The sequence below is a fragment of the Mycteria americana genome, chromosome 4 (assembly GCF_035582795.1).
Source record: "Mycteria americana isolate JAX WOST 10 ecotype Jacksonville Zoo and Gardens chromosome 4, USCA_MyAme_1.0, whole genome shotgun sequence".
Classification (NCBI taxonomy): domain Eukaryota; kingdom Metazoa; phylum Chordata; class Aves; order Ciconiiformes; family Ciconiidae; genus Mycteria; species Mycteria americana.
The window spans coordinates 385,215-402,275 of record NC_134368.1 but is presented as its reverse complement, the minus strand read 5'-3'; the positions used below and the strand labels follow the sequence as shown (position 1 = coordinate 402,275).

General features: G+C 75.9%; 3 protein-coding genes across 6 annotated transcripts; 2 read left to right on the top strand and 1 right to left on the bottom strand.

Moving 5' to 3' along the window:
- Positions 1 to 516: 516 nt before the first annotated feature.
- On the bottom strand, positions 517 to 6,634 carry LOC142408791 (rho-related BTB domain-containing protein 2-like). Of its 4 annotated transcripts, none has more exons than XM_075499361.1 (9): positions 6,366 to 6,631; positions 6,137 to 6,240; positions 4,064 to 4,249; positions 3,031 to 3,956; positions 2,539 to 2,657; positions 2,090 to 2,240; positions 1,770 to 1,858; positions 1,535 to 1,640; positions 517 to 1,448 (listed from the first exon to the last, which is right to left on the bottom strand). In XM_075499361.1, the coding sequence occupies exons 1-9, from the start codon at positions 6,555 to 6,557 to the stop codon at positions 1,279 to 1,281; spliced, it is 2,043 nt and encodes a 680-aa protein (XP_075355476.1). In that variant the 5' UTR covers positions 6,558 to 6,631; the 3' UTR covers positions 517 to 1,278. The 4 variants fall into 4 exon arrangements, with proteins under 4 accessions (XP_075355476.1, XP_075355478.1, XP_075355479.1 ...); XM_075499363.1 differs by having other exon boundaries at positions 6,511 to 6,620; XM_075499362.1 differs by having other exon boundaries at positions 1,279 to 1,448; positions 1,770 to 1,853; positions 6,366 to 6,634.
- On the top strand, positions 6,556 to 9,745 carry LOC142408715 (uncharacterized). The gene is made up of 4 exons (XM_075499286.1): positions 6,556 to 6,641; positions 6,966 to 8,742; positions 9,324 to 9,537; positions 9,729 to 9,745. Exons 1-4 carry the CDS (start codon positions 6,556 to 6,558, stop codon positions 9,743 to 9,745), a joined length of 2,094 nt encoding a protein of 697 aa, XP_075355401.1.
- A 363-nt stretch (positions 9,746 to 10,108) lies between these two features.
- LOC142408714 (uncharacterized) lies at positions 10,109 to 16,817 on the top strand. Its single transcript, XM_075499285.1, has 15 exons — positions 10,109 to 10,194; positions 10,266 to 11,267; positions 12,080 to 12,132; positions 12,239 to 12,351; positions 12,483 to 12,557; positions 13,107 to 13,247; positions 13,433 to 13,510; positions 13,708 to 13,859; positions 14,185 to 14,239; positions 14,327 to 14,401; positions 14,504 to 14,624; positions 14,767 to 15,747; positions 15,853 to 15,962; positions 16,234 to 16,291; positions 16,388 to 16,817. The coding sequence occupies exons 1-15, from the start codon at positions 10,109 to 10,111 to the stop codon at positions 16,486 to 16,488; spliced, it is 3,201 nt and encodes a 1,066-aa protein (XP_075355400.1). The 3' UTR covers positions 16,489 to 16,817.
- Positions 16,818 to 17,061: the final 244 nt, after the last annotated feature.

Here is a 17,061-nt window from a genome sequence, read left to right as displayed (position 1 = left end):
CCGCCGGCAGAGCCGCGCCGCTGCCGCGCCGTCCCCCCGCTCCGTACCCCCCTTCTCGCCCCGCGCCCCCCAGCTTTGACCCTGCCCAGGCCAGGCCGTGCCGGGCGCGGGGGGCAGATGCTGCGCCCCAACCCCCTCCCGGGGGCTGCCCCCCCCCCAGCCCCTCCTGCCATGCTGGGGGCGAGGGCAGTGGCCGGGATCCTGCTCCCCTGTGCTATGGGGCACAGCCCCCCCCGTGTGCCCCAGTCCTGCGTCCCCCCCAGCACGCACCACCTGTGACCAGGGCCCCCCCCATGCTGTACCCACCCCCCCCAGGCCGTGTCCCCCCCGCTATAGGTCAGACCCCACGCTCCGGTTCCCTGCCCCCCCACGGGCTGTGTACCCCCCACCTGTGATAAATGCACTTGAATGCAGCCCCCCGTGTCGCTCCTTCCTGGGGGGGGGGGGGGGGGGTGGGGTGAAGCACGGGGGGGTGATGGCCGAGAACCGTGGGGTGGGGGGAGAGCAGAGGCCGCCCCAGTTACAAAAGGCTTTATTAAAGGTTAAAACAGCCGATGCTGAGAGGCGTGGGCAGCCCCGCTCCCCGTGCCGGGGGGGCCCCTGGGGCGGGGGGGCCCGAGGGCCAGTGGGCTCATGGGGCGGGGGTAAAAAAGTGTAAAAATGGTTGTGCAGTTCAGGCCGGGGACCCCGGGAGAGCCGGGCCGGGGACGAGGGGCCCCAGCACAGGGACACAGCCCGTGGCCCCGCGGGGACGCGTCCAAGGCACAGAGATGAGCTGGGGGGGCCGGGCCACCTCCCCCCGGGCAGGAGCAGCTCCTACAGCCCCCCGAGCACCCGGGGACCCCCGTGCCCACCCCACCTCCCGCCCCACTCACAGCTCGGCCCCCCGCCTGCGTCGCGGAGGGGGGGTACAGCACCAGACAGCCCTGCCCGGGGAGCGCTCGGCACGGGCGGGGGGAGCCCCCCGGGAGGAGGAGGAGGCCGGCGGAGCCCCCGGCCCCACAATACTGCTCGGTCAGAGGTAGCACCAGCGTTGGCCGGGGCGGAGGGGGCCCTGCCGGCACCGCTCGGCTCGGCGTGGCCGGCCCCGCTCCCGCGCCGGGGAAAGGCACGGCGGGACGCGACCCCGCGAGCGGCGGCGGGCAGCGCCTGTAAACAGCCGGGGCGAGGGCGTAAACGGGCGGCAGCCGGGGGAGCGGCAGCCCTCGGCGGGGAGAGGGGCCGAGCGAGCGGCCCCCCGGCCCGGCCGTGCCCCCGGCGCAGCGGGGCGGCCGCGGCTCAGGAGACGTGGGGCGAGGGCCGCCAGAAGCACCACTTGCTGCGGGTGTGCTGCTTGCGCTGCAGCTGCTCCTCCCGCTCCCGCTCCTTCTTGGAGCGCAGGTACAGGTCCTCCTCCTTCAGGTACCACACCGGCGGCCAACGGTGCCGCTCAAAGTGCGCCTGGTTCTCTGCGGGGCGACGGCACCGGGGCGTCAGAGAAGCACCGCACGGGCCCCCGCGCCCGCGTCCCTGCCCTCGCCCCCCCGCGCCGTACCTGGGGACATGAACTTCATCTCGCGGGGGAAGCGGCGGCAGACGCTGTTGTAGTTGGTGCAGATGTAGTGCAGGCACCAGGCGGCCAGCTGCCGGGCGTTGTGGAACTGGGGGCAGAGCGGGGCAGGGCGGGCTGGGCAGCTGCCCGCACCCCCCACCCGCCAGCGCCTGCCCCGCGGGGGCTTGCGTCCCCCCGGGCCGCAGGGCTCGCGCCGCGGCGGCGGCCCCCCGCCTACCTGCGTCATCTCCAGGTAGATGATCACCTGCTCGTCGATCTCCACCCGCTGCATGAAGGCTCGCAGCAGCTCGTCCACGGCGTACTGCTCTGGGGGCGGAGGGGGGGCCATCAGCGCCGGGGCGGGGGGGGGGGGGGGCCGCACGCACCGGGGACGTGCGCCCCGGCAGCCAGCCTGCGCCCCGGGGCTCAGCCGGCTCTTACGTAAGGTCCCCGTTAATGACACGCTGGGGACGCATCGATCCCCCGTCCCCGCCGCGCCTTCATCGTATTGGCAGGTGACGTCAACGGGGGCCGGGGCCGGGGGGGCCCCGTCCTCACCTGTGAGCGCCTGCAGCCGGGGCAGGCAGAGGCGGTTGGTGAGGATGAGGAGCTCCATCGCGTCCAGGTCGGGCGTGGGGGTGAAGACGCCGGTGTAGAGGAAGTCGAGGACGGCGCGCAGGCAGGCGCAGTTGGTGCCGGGCAGGGAGACCTGTGGGGCAGGGGGTCTGGGGGGGGCCCGGCCTGCAGAGCCGCCACCGGCAGCAGGACGGGCTCGGCGGGAAGGACGGACCCTGCCCGGCCACCGGCACTGCCTGCCCTGCACAGCCCCCCCGCCCCGGCACAGCTCCCCCCGCCCCGGCACAGCCCTCGCATGTGCCAGGGCCGCGGGGCATCCGAGCCGGCCCCCAGCAGAGCCGGTGCTGCCAAGAGCCGCCCGTCCTCCCGGCAGCCTCGTGGCAGAGCCAGCGGGGACACCCCTCCTGCCGTCCCCCCCACGGCCCCCTCACCTCGGCGGCATAGCTCTCCCGGAAAGCTCCCCGGAACATGGCCATCATCCAGTCGCAGCCGGCGATGAGCAGGGGCTTGTGCGCTGGCACGGCCCCGTCGTCCACGCGGAAAACCACATCTGGGACGGCGAGGGGACAGCCTCGGCACCGGGACAGTCACCCCTCGGCCACCCCAGCCCCGACACGACTGGCCCGGGGACGCGCACCCCAGGCACCGCCTGCAGCCCCCGCCGTGGCTGACCCAGCCCGGGGAGCGTGGCACCGCCACATGGGTGCCGGGGACGGCACGGGGAAGGGAGGAGGGCTCTGGGACCCCAGACCACGACGGCCTCGGCGGAGGGGAGGGGAATCGGGGCGGCCGGGAGCCCCGGGTCCACGCAGGGCACCGTGGGAGCCGGGATGCTCGGCTGGAGGGGAAGGAGCCTGGTGACCTCCCGGCCGGGGCAGCCCCCGCAGCCCTCCCTCTGCCCCCCCGGCCAGGGACCCCCCTACCTGCGAAGACCCCCTTCCCCAGGCACTCCTTGATGCGGTTGGCGCGGCGGACGTGGAAGGCCTTGGTGATCTCCTGGTTCATGAAGCTCTCCTTGTTGAGCACGTTGGCCACCATCATGCGCAGGTCGAAGACCTCCAGCAGCTCGGCGATGGTGGCCACCTGCATCAGGTCCCCGCGGGCCTGGTCCAGCCGCCCGGTGTAGAGGTACTCCAGCACGGCGCGGAAGGGCTCTGCCTGCACCCGCCGGTCCATGCGCACCACCGCCATCCGCTTCTCCCGCCCTGCCACGGGGTCCGCCACCAGCTCCCAGCGCATGCTGACGAAGCCGCGGCCCCAGGCCGACAGGTCGTGGCCGCCGCCGGGCGCCGCGCCGTCCCCCGCCGCCGGCCGCAGGGCATCGTCGCTCTGCGAAGTCCGCAGCGGGGCGCACGCCCCCTCGGCCAGGGCCCCCCGCTCCCCGTCCAGGCTCTTGGTGCGGGCGGCCGGCTCCTTGCCCCCTCCCCGCGGCCCCTCCAGGGTGAAGAGGTCGTAGAACTTGGAGCAGGAGGTGGCCAGGTAGACGCGGTGGGCGAAGACCCGCTGGCCGCCCTGGAGCTGGAAGACGACGTCAGCGCAGAGCGGGGTGCAGAAGAGGGCGGCGGGGCCCCAGCCGCGGCTGGCCGGCGGGTCGGGGACCTGGATGACAGGCGGCGGGGGCTTGGGGGGCAGGAAGGGGGCCTGCAGCAGCGGCCGCTGCATCTTCTTCAGGTGGGACTTCCAGAACTGGAGGTGCCGGCGGGAGATGAGAGCGGCCCGGATGGCGTTGTCGAAGACGTCCTTGATGCCGAACTGGGCCACCACGCTGGTCTCGTAGTAGGGCACCCCCAGCTCCTTGGCCACCTCGTGGCCCCGCTCCGGGGGCAGGATGTCCGTGGGCTTGATGGGCCTGGGGGGGGGACAGAGCGGGGCCGCGTCACCGCGCACGGAGCGGCCCGGTCCCCCTCTGCCCTCCCGGCCCCGCCACCCCCCGCCCGCCCAGCGCGGCGGCCTCACTTGGCCAAGGGGCGGCGGGCCCGGTTGACGGCCTCCAGGTCGGCGTAGCGCAGGTCCAGCTGGCACCCCACCAGCACGATGGGCGTCCGGGGGCAGAAGTGCTTGATCTCAGGGTACCACATCGTCTTCACGTGGCGCAGGGAGTTGGGGTTCGCCAGGGAGAAGCAGAGCACGACCACATCCGACCTGCGGCCAGGAGGAGGAGGAGGAGGAGGAGGAGGAGGAGGGAGAGGAGGAGGAGGAGGAAGAGGAGGGTGAGGGCAGCCCTGCCCCAGCGTGACCTGCTGTGACCCCGCGTCCCCGGGCCGCACCCTGCACCCCCCCTTGCCCAGGGAACAGCAGTGGGGTCCCATCCCTCTCCAGGGACGCCCGTTGCTGAAGCCGGCTGCCCCCACCCCGGGACCCCGCGCCTGCCCCGGCCGGGCTCTGCCCCACGGCCCTGGGGAGCCCCATCGCCGCGCACGGGGCAGCCGGGACGAAGGAGGCAGCCGAGGGCACCCGGCTCTGGGTCACCACAGTCGGCCAAGCCAAGGGCTGCCCCGGCTCGGGTAGGGCACAGGACCGGCACGGCACGGCACAGGGCTCGTCCTAGCCCCAGAAACACCCCGCGGAGCACTGGGGCAGCGACCAGACACGAGGGGGTGCAAGGAGAAGCCCACGGAGAGCGGCCAGGCAAGCGCCAGAGCGGGTGCCAGCCCCCGGCACGGGCAGGGCTGCAGGGACCGTCCTGCCTGGCCGCCCCATCCCCTTCCCTGCGCCCGGTGTGTGGCTCGGCTCCCTCCCGTGGGGCCGGCAGGGTGCCGTCCCATTGCCGGTGCTGTCCCGGCCCAGCACCGGCACCGCCAGCGGCTCGGGGGAGCCTCCCCGGGCAAGGTGACAGGGGACGTACGGGAGGTGCCAGCAGCGCCCAGGTCCCCGCAGCCCCCAGGGCCTTATAAGGCGGCCGGGAGCAGCCACGTGGCCCCAGACCTGGTTTGTTTTTAGTCTGCGCCTCGCCGAGACGTGACCAGGAGACGCGTTTGGAGCCGGGCCCGTGTCAGGGACCAAGATAGATGCCACCCGCCGCCTCCCGTGGGCCCCCGGCCAGCACGGGAGCCGCCGCTCACCCACGGGCGACACCGGCCTGAGCCGGGACCCGGCACCCACCGCCCCGCGGGGACGGAGCCGGCAGCCCCGGCGGGGCGGGCAGCACCGAGCACCTCGGGCAGCCCCCGGCCAGGAGCGCACCCACCCCGCGGGGCTGCCCCGGCCCCAGGCAGGGTGGAGGGGAGATTAGGGCCTGCCAAGCCGCGCTGGTGTGGTGCGGCGGGCGATAAGAGCCTGGACGTGCCCGTGACCACGGGGAAGGGGGGTTGTTTACAGCCCGGGGAGCCTGGGGGGGCCGGTGACTGCTCGGCCACAGCCCCCCCAGTCTCCCCGGGCTGTAAACGGCCCAGGGACTTCTCCCACTGCTGGGCCAGCACCCCCGAGGGAAGGGCCCCAGCACCCCCAGGGAAGGGTCCCAGCACCCCCGAGGGAAGGGCCCCAGCACCCCCGAGGGAAGGGCCCCAGCACCCCCGAGGGAAGGGCCCCAGCCCTGGGGACAGCCCTGCGGGGCCAGACACCCCCCCTGCTCGGCTGAAAGAGCCCCCGGCTCTGCCCCACGGCGTGGGGGGCTCAGCGCCTGCCGGGACGGGACGCCTGCCCAGGGTCCGCACCCTCCAGGGAGGCGGGGACCCCAGCACCCCAACCCGCGCCCTGGCGCTGCCCCCCTACCCCAAACAGGCGCCCGGGCACGGGTGGTGCCGGCTGCTCCCGGGGAAGCCGCGAGCACCCGGGGCTCCCCGCCCGGGGCCGGGGGCTGTCGGGGGGCGCAGCCCCGCTGCTGGGGCCGCGGTGCCCCCGGGGCTCTGCGGCAGCCCCCGGCCGGGGGGCGGGTGCGCTCCCGGACCCCCCGAGGGTCGGGGGTGCCAGAGCCGCTCTCGGGGCGCTGGCGGGAGCCCCGGGGCCCCCTCCGGCCCCACGCCCCGCGGGGGCGGGCAGGGCCGGGGGTCGGGGTGCCGCCGGCGGGGCTCGGGGCGCCCGCGGTCCCACCTGCCGTAGGCGAAGCGCCGGTCCTTGTGGTGGTCCCCGAAGGTGTCCCAGAGGCGCAGGGAGACGCTGACCTCGTCCACCACATCCCGGGAGCGCTCCAGCACCTGCCCGGACAGGGAGCGCCGCCGTCACGGCCCCGCCGCCGCCGCCACCCGCCGCCGCCCCCCCCCCGGGGCAGCCCCGCAGCCCCCCCCGCGCCCCCCGGGAGGCCGCGCCGCCGGCCCCGCACCTCCTGGCAGACGCGGTACTGGTCGATGGCCCAGACGGTGGGGACGTGCGTGGCCAGCAGCTGGTACTGGCTGAGCGTGGCGTTGCAGGCGCGGGCGCAGATCAGCCGCGTCTTCCCCACCGCGTTGTCGCCCACCACCACGCACTTGATGGTCTCGACGTTGGGGCGCTCGTAGTCCACGTCCAGGTCCATGGGCGCCGGCGGGGCCGGGGGACGCCGGGGCTCGGGCAGCGGCCCCGCACGGAGCGGCCGCGCTCAGCGCCGCCCCCCGCCCATGCCCGCGCCGCCGCCGCCGCCGCCGCCGCCCGGGCCCGTTACCCCGCCCGCCCCGCCCCGCCGCCAATCCGCGCCCGCCCCGCCCCGCCGGCCCCGCCCCGCCGGCCCCGCCCCGCCGGCCCCGCCAACCCGAGGCCGAGCCGCCCGCCTCGCCCCGCCCCCCCCCCGCCCCTCCTCCCGCCGCCAATCCGCGCCCGCCCCGCCGCGGCCCCGCCCGCGCGCGGACAAAGGAGCGCCGCCAGGGGGCGCCGCGCCCACGTGACCGCACCCCCCCCGCACCCCCGCACCCCCGCCCCCCTGGCGGCTGGCGGCGGCCACGCCCAGCCCGAGGGGCGGGGCCGGAGGGACACGCCCCCTCCCCCCCACGCCCCGCCCACCCGACCCGGGGGCGGGGCGGGAGCCAGCGGGGGCACCGGCGGCGGGGAGGGGGTGGGCAGGGACCGGCGGCACCGGCGACAGCGGCGACAGCAGCGGCAGCAGCGACACCAGCGACACCAGCGACACCAGCGGCAGCAGCGACACCAGCGGCAGCAGCGACAGCAGTGACAGCAGCGACACCAGCGGCAGCAGCGACAGCAGCGACACCAGCGACACCAGCGACACCAGCGACAGCAGCGACACCAGCGACACCAGCGACACCAGTGACAGCAGTGACAGCAGCGACACCAGCGACACCAGTGACACCAGCGGCAGCAGCGACAGCAGCGACAGCAGTGACACCAGCGACACCAGCGACAGCAGCGACAGCAGTGACACCAGCGGCAGCAGTGACAGCAGCCACACCAGCGACAGCAGCGACACCAGCGGCAGCAGCGACAGCAGTGACACCAGCGACACCAGCGACACCAGCGACACCAGCGGCAGCAGCGACAGCAGCGACACCAGCGACACCAGCGACAGCAGCGACAGCAGCGACACCAGCGGCAGCAGCGACAGCAGCGACACCAGCGACACCAGTGACAGCAGTGACAGCAGCGACACCAGCGACACCAGTGACAGCAGCGACACCAGCGACACCAGTGACAGCAGTGACAGCAGCGACACCAGCGGCAGCAGCGACAGCAGCGACACCAGCGACACCAGCGACACCAGCGACAGCAGCGACACCAGCGACACCAGCGACACCAGTGACAGCAGTGACAGCAGCGACACCAGCGACACCAGTGACACCAGCGGCAGCAGCGACAGCAGCGACAGCAGTGACACCAGCGACACCAGCGACAGCAGCGACAGCAGTGACACCAGCGGCAGCAGTGACAGCAGCCACACCAGCGACAGCAGCGACACCAGCGGCAGCAGCGACAGCAGTGACACCAGCGACACCAGCGACACCAGCGACACCAGCGGCAGCAGCGACAGCAGCGACACCAGCGACACCAGCGACAGCAGCGACAGCAGCGACACCAGCGGCAGCAGCGACAGCAGCGACACCAGCGACACCAGTGACAGCAGTGACAGCAGCGACACCAGCGACACCAGTGACAGCAGCGACACCAGCGACACCAGTGACACCAGCGGCAGCAGCGACAGCAGCGACAGCAGTGACACCAGCGACACCAGCGACAGCAGCGACAGCAGTGACACCAGCGGCAGCAGTGACAGCAGCCACACCAGCGACAGCAGCGACACCAGCGGCAGCAGCGACAGCAGTGACACCAGTGGCACCAGCGACAGCCACGACACCAGTGACAGCAGCAGCACCAGAGGCAGCAGTGACACCAGTGACAGCAGCAACACCAGCGGCACCAGCGACACCAGCGACAGCAGCGACACCAGCGGCACCAGCGACAGCAGTGACACCAGTGGCACCAGCGACAGCCACGACACCAGTGACAGCAGCAGCACCAGAGGCAGCAGTGACACCAGTAACACCAGTGACAGCAGCGACACCAGCGGCACCAGAGGCAGCAGCGACACCAGCGGCAGCCACGACACCAGTGACAGCAGCAGCACCAGAGGCAGCAGCGACACCAGTGACAGCAGTGACAGCAGTGACACCGTTCACCCCCCGCAGACCGCACTGCCGGTACAGCTGGCGCCCGCCTCTCCCCACAGTGACACCAGGAACACCAGTGCACACCAGTACAAACCACCAGCACCAGTACGCATGAGTGGAAACAGTGACATCAGAGTGCCCCAGTACATACCAGTGACACCACCCGTGTCCCAGCACTGCCCATGTCCCAGCACTGCCCGTGTCCCAGCACTGCCCCTGTCCCAGCACCCACAGCCCTCCTCCAGGACCCCCAGGACCCCCCAGGACCCCCAGGGAGGGTGGCACAGGCCCTGTGTGGTCACGTTGCCGTGGCTGGTGGCCATGGCGGCTCGGTGGCCGCAGCAGATGGGTGCCCTTGCCTAGGGGGGGCCCGGGGCATGTGGGGCCTGGCCCTGGGCTTGGGGGATCCCCGGGCCCCCCCTGCCCACATCCGTGTGGGCCCGGGGACCCCCCCAGCCCCAAGGCCTCATTTTCCAGCCACCGCTGCGAATATTTTCTCTCTCTGGGGCTTTGGGGTTTGGAGGCCGCGGTGACCAAATAAGGGAACGGGCCGAGCACGGCTCCGCCGGGATGGGGCAGCTGGCGTCCGACGGGGGACGGGGACGGGGGACGGGACCCCCCATGCCAGCCCCTGCCCGGCGGAGCATCCTGCACCCCGGCTTGCCCGCACGGCCCTGCCTGCACAGCTGGGCAGCGCAGCCTGCCCGCAGTCCGGCGTGCCCTTCCCCTGGCACCCGCGCAGCACCCACATCCCGGTGCAGGATCCCGGCACAGCACCCACGACCCACCGGGACCCTGGGACCTGCACCCACGTCCCAGTGGGACCCCGCACAGCACCCACGTCCCGGTCTGGGACCCACTTCCCAGTGCTGGATTCTGGCACAGCACCCGTGTCCCATGGTGGGACCCTGCACAGCACCCACAGCCCAGTGCAGGACCCTGCACAGCACCCATGTCCCACGGTGGGACCCTGCACAGCACCCATATCCCAGGCTGGAACCCATTTCCCAGTGCAGGATCCTGGCACAGCACCCACGTCCCAGTGCAGGACCCCACACAGCACCCACGTCCCGGTGCGGGACCCTGTGCAGCACCCATGTCTCGGTGAGGGACTCCACACAGCACCCACGTCCCATGGTGGGACCCTGCCCAGCACCCACGTCCCAGTGCAGGACCCTGCCCAGCACCCACGTCCCAGTCTGGGACCCACTTCCAGTGCAGGGTCCTGGCACGGCACCCACGTCCCGGTGGGACCCAGCGCGTCCAGCGCCCGGTGTCCCGGTTGCTCCCCCGCGGGCCCCGGCCCCGGCCCCGGCCCCGGCCGCGCCCCGCGTCCCCCCGCGCCCGCCCCGCCCGCCCGGCGCCGCCGCCGCCCCCGCCCCGCCCGGTGCCGCCCGGTCCCGCCCGTGGGCGGCGGGGCGGGGGCGGGGCGGGCGCAGGGGCCGCGGGGCTGCGGGGCGGCGGGCGCGGGATGGCGGCCCCGGGGCTGGAGCGGCACCGGCTGGCGCTGCTGGCGGCCAAGGAGGACGTGGGCAACCCCCGGGCCGGGACCAACTGGTGAGGCCGGGGACGGCACCGGCACCGGCACCGGGCGGCGGGCAGCGGGCAGCGGGCAGCGGCACGGGCAGGGCGGGCGGCGGCGCAGCGGGGCGCGGGCGGCGGCGGGGGGGTCCGAGCCGCACCGGGCAGCGGCACCGGGACGGGGGCGGCCCGGGGCGCACCGGGGTCCCGGGCGGGACGCGGGGGCGGGGGGGCTGCCGGGGGCGCCGGGACGGGCCCGCGGTCCCGGGGCTGAGCCCCGCCCGCCGAGCCGCGCTGGGAACCGGGCGCCCGCTCCGGCCCCGCCCCGCCCGGTCCCGCCGCCGCCGGGCTGGGAGCGGCGCCGGGGCCCGGGGCACAGCGCGGGGGGGGGGGGGTGGGTGCGCCGGGGGCCGCCGGGAACCCGGCACCGGCTCCCGCTGCGGCGGCCGGGCGGGCCGGGGCCGGGGAAGGCGCCGGGGGCACCCGCGGGTGCCCGGGCGGTCGGGGTGCCCTGCCCGGCTGCGCCCCCGCCCTCCGCCGCGGGGTGGTGGGGGGGGGGAGCGGGGTCCCGCCTGCCCCCGGGGGTCCCCGGTCCCCACCGGGCCGGGCGCCCGTCCCGGGACGGTGCCGCGGGCGCGGGGCTGGAGCCGGCTTCCCCCTGAAACCCCGCGCCGCGGCCTGAGCCGGCGTGGCCTCGCCTCGCCGGGCCGACATCGCCGGCAGGGCCCCGGGTGGGCGACGGCGGCGGCGTGGGGGGCGACGGCACCGGAGCGGCACCGGCACCCGTGGCCGCCCCTCACCTCGCCGCCCCGCAGCGGCACGCTCGGCTGGGCCGCGAGGCCGCCGGCCGCCCGGGCGCTGGCCTCTGCCCCTGAACCGCTGTGCCGGCCCGCAGGCCGCGGTGCTGGAGCGCGGCTGGCCCAGCTCCAGCGCCTGTTCCCGCTGCCGGCCAGGCCTGCCGCGTGCAGCCAGCGTGCCCTGCCCCGGCTTGCCATGCCGTGCCATGCCGTGCCGTGCCGTGGTGTGCCACGACGTGCCAGTGCCACGCCGCGCTGCGATACGCCCTGCCGAGCCCTGCCGTGCCCTGCCACGCCGCGCCGTGCCGCGCCGTGCCACGCTGTACGTGTGCTCCCGGAGCCGTGCCGTGCCGTGTCCCGGCCGGCGTGGAGCGCGGCGTGCCGCCACATGCGTGTGTAATCGGAGCCATGCGGAGACAAAGAGGCAGCAGCGCCGGCGGGGAATGCCCGGCCAGGGCCTCCGCCAGCGAGGAGTCCCCGGCCCCGGAGCCCCCCCGGTCCCCGGCCCCGGGCAGGCGTCCCGGCACAGCCGGGGGGCCGGGGCTGCTTCTCCCTCTGGGCAGGCAGGGGGAGGACGGGGCCGACGGGGGCCAGCGGGTCGGGGTCTGCCTGGCCGGTGGCAGGGTCCCGGGCACCGCGTGCGGTGCCAGCGCGGTGCTGGGCATCGCCAGCATCGCCCGGAGGGGCTTGGGCCGGGGGCAGCCCCGGGGGCCGGGGCCAGGGGGGGGCCGTGCCGCTGCGACGCTTCCCGCGGCCCCATTGTCCCCGGGGCGGATGCTGCCTGCGGCACTTCCACGAATTCAGCCCGGGCAGGCGGCACGAGGGGGGCACGGGGGGGTGTCCCCGGGCCGGCAGGTCCCCAGGCTGCCTCCCCCCGTCCCCCCCCCCGGGGCAGCTCCCGGCTCCCTCCCCCGGGAGAGCCGCTGCCACCGGCCCCGCTGCCCCCCGGGGGCGGGGGGGGGCATCCACCGGCCGGCGCTGCCCGGAGCGGGTCGGTGGCCACCGCCTGCTGCAGCCGTGGACGTCCCGGTGGCCATGCTGCCTGCCACGGGTGACCTTGTGGGGACGAGGGCAGCTGCCCGTGCTGCTCCGCTGACCCCCCAACCCTGACACCCCCCCCCCAGGGCCATCTTTGCCTACGAGAAGCACCATGACCTCAAGCTCCTGGACTCCGGAGGTAACAGGGGAGCCACGCTGAAGAGGGGGTGACCGGGGGGGGGGGGTTGTCCTACTGCACCCACCAACCCCCCCCCCCCCCCCCGACCACCCCCCTCCTTGCACAGCCGGGGGTCCGGATGAGCTGGCCGGGAAATTCTCCACCACCAGCATCATGTACGGGCTGTGCCGCATCCAAGACCCCAGCACCGGCGCTCACCGCATCGTCCTCATCAGCTGGGTGAGTGCAGGGCTTGGTTGGGACCGGGGGGGGGACGGGGGGGACACGGGACACACGACACACACCCCCCGCTCCCGGGGGACAGGGACGTGGCACGGGGTGGCAACCTAAGCGGTGCGTGCCGGTGCCAGGTCGGGGAGAAGGCACCCGAGTCCCAGCGTGAGGCGTGTGCCGGGCATCTGCCCGCCATCAGAGCTTTCTTCAGGGTGAGTTTATGGGGGGCACGGGACGCAGTCCCCAGCCCCGGCCCCCCCTGAAGGGGGGGCCGGGGCTGGGGACTGCGTCCCGTGCCCCCCGTGTGTCCCCCCCCCGCCCCGTCCCGGCCAGCCCCGACCTTTGCTTGCCGCGCTGGGTGCATTCCTGGCTCTGCTGACTCAGACGCCGACGTTCCCAGTTCCCAGCCTTGGCCGACGAGCCGGGGTTGCGGTTGGGCTCCCTGCCCCCCCCCTTCCCCGTGCCGGATCCTGCCCCCCCCCCCCGCCCCCCCCCCCCCTTCTGCTCCCATATCCCAGCCCCTGGAGATCCGGCTGGGTCCTATATCTGGATCTGTCCCCCTCCACATCTGGATCCAGCCCCACATCTGGAGCCGGCGAGCGCGTGCAAGGGAATGGTGCCAGGATTCCCCCGGGGAGGCTGCAAATCCATCCCGGGAGGGGGGGGAGCGGAGCGTTGTTTGGGGGGGGGGGGGGCTATGGGTGCTCGGGACGGGACGGGGTGGTGGGGGGGGGGGTGACGCCGTCCCGTCTCGGCGGCAGGAGGCCAGCGTGGTGCTGAGCGCCCGCCGCGCCGAGGAGGTGACGCAGGAGGGGCTGAGCCGAGCGCTGGCACAGCTGGCCCCCGCCGCCGCACCCCCCCTCGCCAGGAGGGTGCCCCCCCCGGACGCCCAGGAGCTGGTGGTGAGTCGGGGGCGGGGGGGGGGGTCGGGTCCCGGTGCGGGACGTGCCCGCGGCCAGGGGGGCACCCGGCGGGGCGATGGGGCTCTCGCCCGCCCTTCCCCGGTGCCCTCCTGGGGGTCCTTGGCTGGGGGGGGGGGGGGGGGGCCGGGGGGTCCTGCCCTGAGACCCCAGCTCGGTCCCCGCAGGGCACCAACTACCGCAAGACCAACCCGGCGCTGGAGATCCGCCGGACCAAGCGGGATTCCTTCTGGGCCCAGGCCGAGGTGAGGGGCGGGTGGGCATGGGTGCTGGGTGCACCCCTGACGACCCCCCCCCCCCCCCCCGGCATCCCCGGGACCGGGGTCACGGCTGCTGGCTCAGGCCGTGGGGGTGCCGGGGGCTGAGCCCGCTGGGGGTCCCTGTGCCGAGCCCTGTGCCGAGGCCGGCGAGGGTCCCGGCGCTGAGCGCGGTGCGTCCGCAGCGCGAGGAGGAGCAGCGCAAGGAGGAGGAGCGGCGGCGGGCGCTGGAGGAGCGCAAGCGCTGGGAGCGGGAGCGGATGGAGGAGGAGAGGCGGGAGGCGGCCGAGCGCGAGCTCCGCTTCAGGGAGAAGGAGCGGATGATCGAGGAGCAGCGGTGAGGGCGGGGGCGCGGGACGGCCCCTGAGCCCCGCACCGGTGCCCACGGTGGCACCCACAGCCCCCTGCGCCCCACAGTGCCCCCAGCCCCACTGGGCGCTCTCGCCGCGGGTTCCCACGGTGGGACCCACGGTGCCCCCAGCCCCATGGGGTCTCCCACCGTGGACACCCACCCTGGGACCCCAGCCCCCTGCACCCCCGGCTTCCCCGTCCCCGTGCCCCCCATCCCACGCGGCCCCGAGCGCAGAGACCCCCAGCAGCACCCAGAGGCTCCTGCGCCCCACGGCTGCTCCCCCCGATCCTTGACGCTCCCTGCCCCGCAGGAAGGAGCAGGCGCGGCTGGAGGCGGAGGAGCGGAGGAAGGAGAAGGCGCGATGGGTGAGCGGGGCGGCTGGGCCGGGGGGCCGGGGGGGCCGGGGGCCGGGGGCTGCCCGCCCCTCCCTGTCCCTGTCCCTGTCCCCACAGGAGCAGCAGCAGCGGGAGCACGAGGAGGCCATGCGGGACCGCGGCCGGCGCAGCGAGTCCATCGAGAAGGCGGCCGTGAGTGCCGGGGACGGGCACCCCGTCCTGTGCCGCGTGGCCGTGCCGTGGGGCCGCGTGGCCGTGCCGTGGCCTCGCTGACGGGTCTCTGGGTGTCGGCAGGAGGCGGCCGTCCTCGTCTCCCAGCGCTCGCAGAACCCGCGGGATTTCTTCCGGCAGCGGGAGCGCTCGGGGTCCACCTCCGGCACCCCACTGCCCGCCCCCGCTCTCGGCACCAGGCCCGGTAGGTGCCCCCACGGCGGGGGGGTGATGCCGGGTCGGGCGCACGGGCGCTGCCCGTCGGGGGGCACGGGGCGGCGGTGGGGGTCGCTGCCCCCCGGACAGGCGGGGCCGGCTGCTGACCCCCCCCCCCCCCCGTGCCCCAGGTGCCCGGCGGCCGTTCCTGCGGTACCAGCGCAGCCTGACGGAGTCGGCCTTCATCTTCCGCCGGCCGGACCCCCCGCCCTCGCCCGGACCCCTCCACCCCGGGGCATTCAGGGCTGCGCCCCCCCCCAGCCCGTGTCGACCCCAGCCCCCCCTCCCCACCAGCCCCACGGGGAGGGGGACCCCTCCCTGTGCCCCCACCGGGACTCCCACGGGGAGAGGGACCCCTCCCTGTGCCGCCCTGGGCAGCCCCCCCAGCCCCATGGGGACAGGGACCCCCCAACATGCCCCCACCGGGACCCCCGCCAGCCCCACGGGGAGGGGGACCCCTCCCTGTGCCACCCTGGGGAGCCCCCCCAGCCCAGCCAGGGCAGGGCCCCCCCATGCCACCAGCCCCACAGGGACAAGGTCCCCTCCCTGTGCCGGCATGGGGACCCCCCCCAGCCCGGTGGGGGCAGGGGCCCCCCCTCTGGCCAGCCCCATAGGGACAGCCCCCACCCCTCCCTCTGCCACCTGGGGGCCCCCCAGCCCGGCGGGGACAGGGGCAGGGACAGGGTCCCCCCCCGCCGTGCCTCGGCCAGGGCCCGGGCCCCTGCCCCCCCCCAGCCCCCCCAGGACGGGGTGCCCCCCTGCCCCCCCCGGGTCGGGGTCCCCTGACAGCACTTGTGGGGCAGAGCCCCTGCCCCCCCGCAGCACTCCCGGGCTGGGGTCTACCAGCAGCCCCCCCTGGCAGCCCCCCCCGGGCGCCAAGGAGGCTGTGACCCCCCCCCAGGACGAGGAGGGGCCCCCCCCGGACCCCTACCCCCTCCCCAGCCCCCCGGCGTGGGGGTCCCCGGGGCTGCTGGTGGGGCCGGGCGAGGGGGTCCCGAGCCCCCGGGGGGGGTCCCCCCTGCCCGGGCTGGTGCCTGCCCCGATGCCCCAGGCCGGGACCCCCCCGCGCAGCCCCAGCCCCCCCCGCCTGGCAGCCCGGGGACCGCAGCCAGGTGGGTGGCCGGGACCCCCGCGTGGGGCTGGGGGGGTCCCACACCACAGCCCCCAGCCCAGGCGCTGGGGCTGCCGTGGGGCTCAGCCTGCCCCTCTCCCCATAGGGCCTGTGGGGCAGGAGCCGGCCCGGGGTGACTCGGGGCACAACAGCATCGGGGGCCACGAGCGGGGGGGCTGGCCACCCCCCTGGGAGCGGGACCCCCTCCCGGGAGAGGTACGGTGGGGCTGGGGGCCATGGTTGGGAGGGGGCAGGCGGGGGACAAGGCGGGGGGGGGGCTGGTCCTGGGGGTCAGGATGGGGCTGGGGGGGTGGGACAGGACTGATGTTGGGGGGGGAAGGCTGGGGGGGGGGGGGGGGGGCAGGACGGGGCCGGACGCAGGGGCAGGGCTGGGCGATGGGGCTGGGGGGGGGGGGGGTCCCCTGGGCGGGGGGGCTGGGCACGGCTGGGGGTCGCGGGCACCCCTCAGGGCCCCCCCATCTTGCAGAGGGACGAGCCCGGCGACAGCATCCTCCTGCCACAGCCCCTGTACAAGGCCAAGCCAGGTACCCCCGAACCCCCACCCCCGGACCCCCGGCCCCCCCTGCGCCGGGCTCAGCCCCCCAACCCTCTCTCTGCCCCCCAACCCTCTCTCTGCCCAGGCTTCGCCCTGCTGCTGGCCCGCGACGCCCCCCACCCGCCGCTGCCCGGGGGCACCAGCCCCCCCGCGGAGGACGAGGACCTCTCCCCCCACGCCGTGTAGCCGGGGGGGCCAGCAGCCCCCCGAGGGGGGCATCCGTGTGGCACCGCGGTTGCCGGTCCCGTCCCCCCGACACCCCTGCCCCATGCACCGCAGACCCTTCCCACACCCCCCCCCCAGCACACCCCCCCCCGCCCCGGCTCACCCCCATCCCCCCCACCCCCCATTTGCACCCCAATAGCAGCTTTGGGAGGGAGCCGGTGCCCCCAGCCCCCGCCACACCGGTGGTGGCACGGGGGGGGGCACGGACCCCCACCCCAGGGAGGCCAGGCCGGGCAGAGGGACCCCCCCCCCATCAGACACAGCGGCTGTTAAATAAATTTTAATGCATATTAATGAGGTGGCAGCTCTGGGTCCCTGGCCGGGGGGGGCCAGGGCTGGTCCCTGCCGGGGGGCGCTGCCCCCCCCGGGAGGGGCGGTGGGGGGGGGGCCCGGGGTTAGAGGTGAGGGAAAGCAGAGCTGGGGGGTCCCTGCGCACCCCCCGGGTTAGACCCACGCCCACGGTACCTGGGGGTCTGCCCTGAGCACCCACCCGGGGGGGGACCCCAGCACCCACCTTGCAATGAGGGGGGGTGT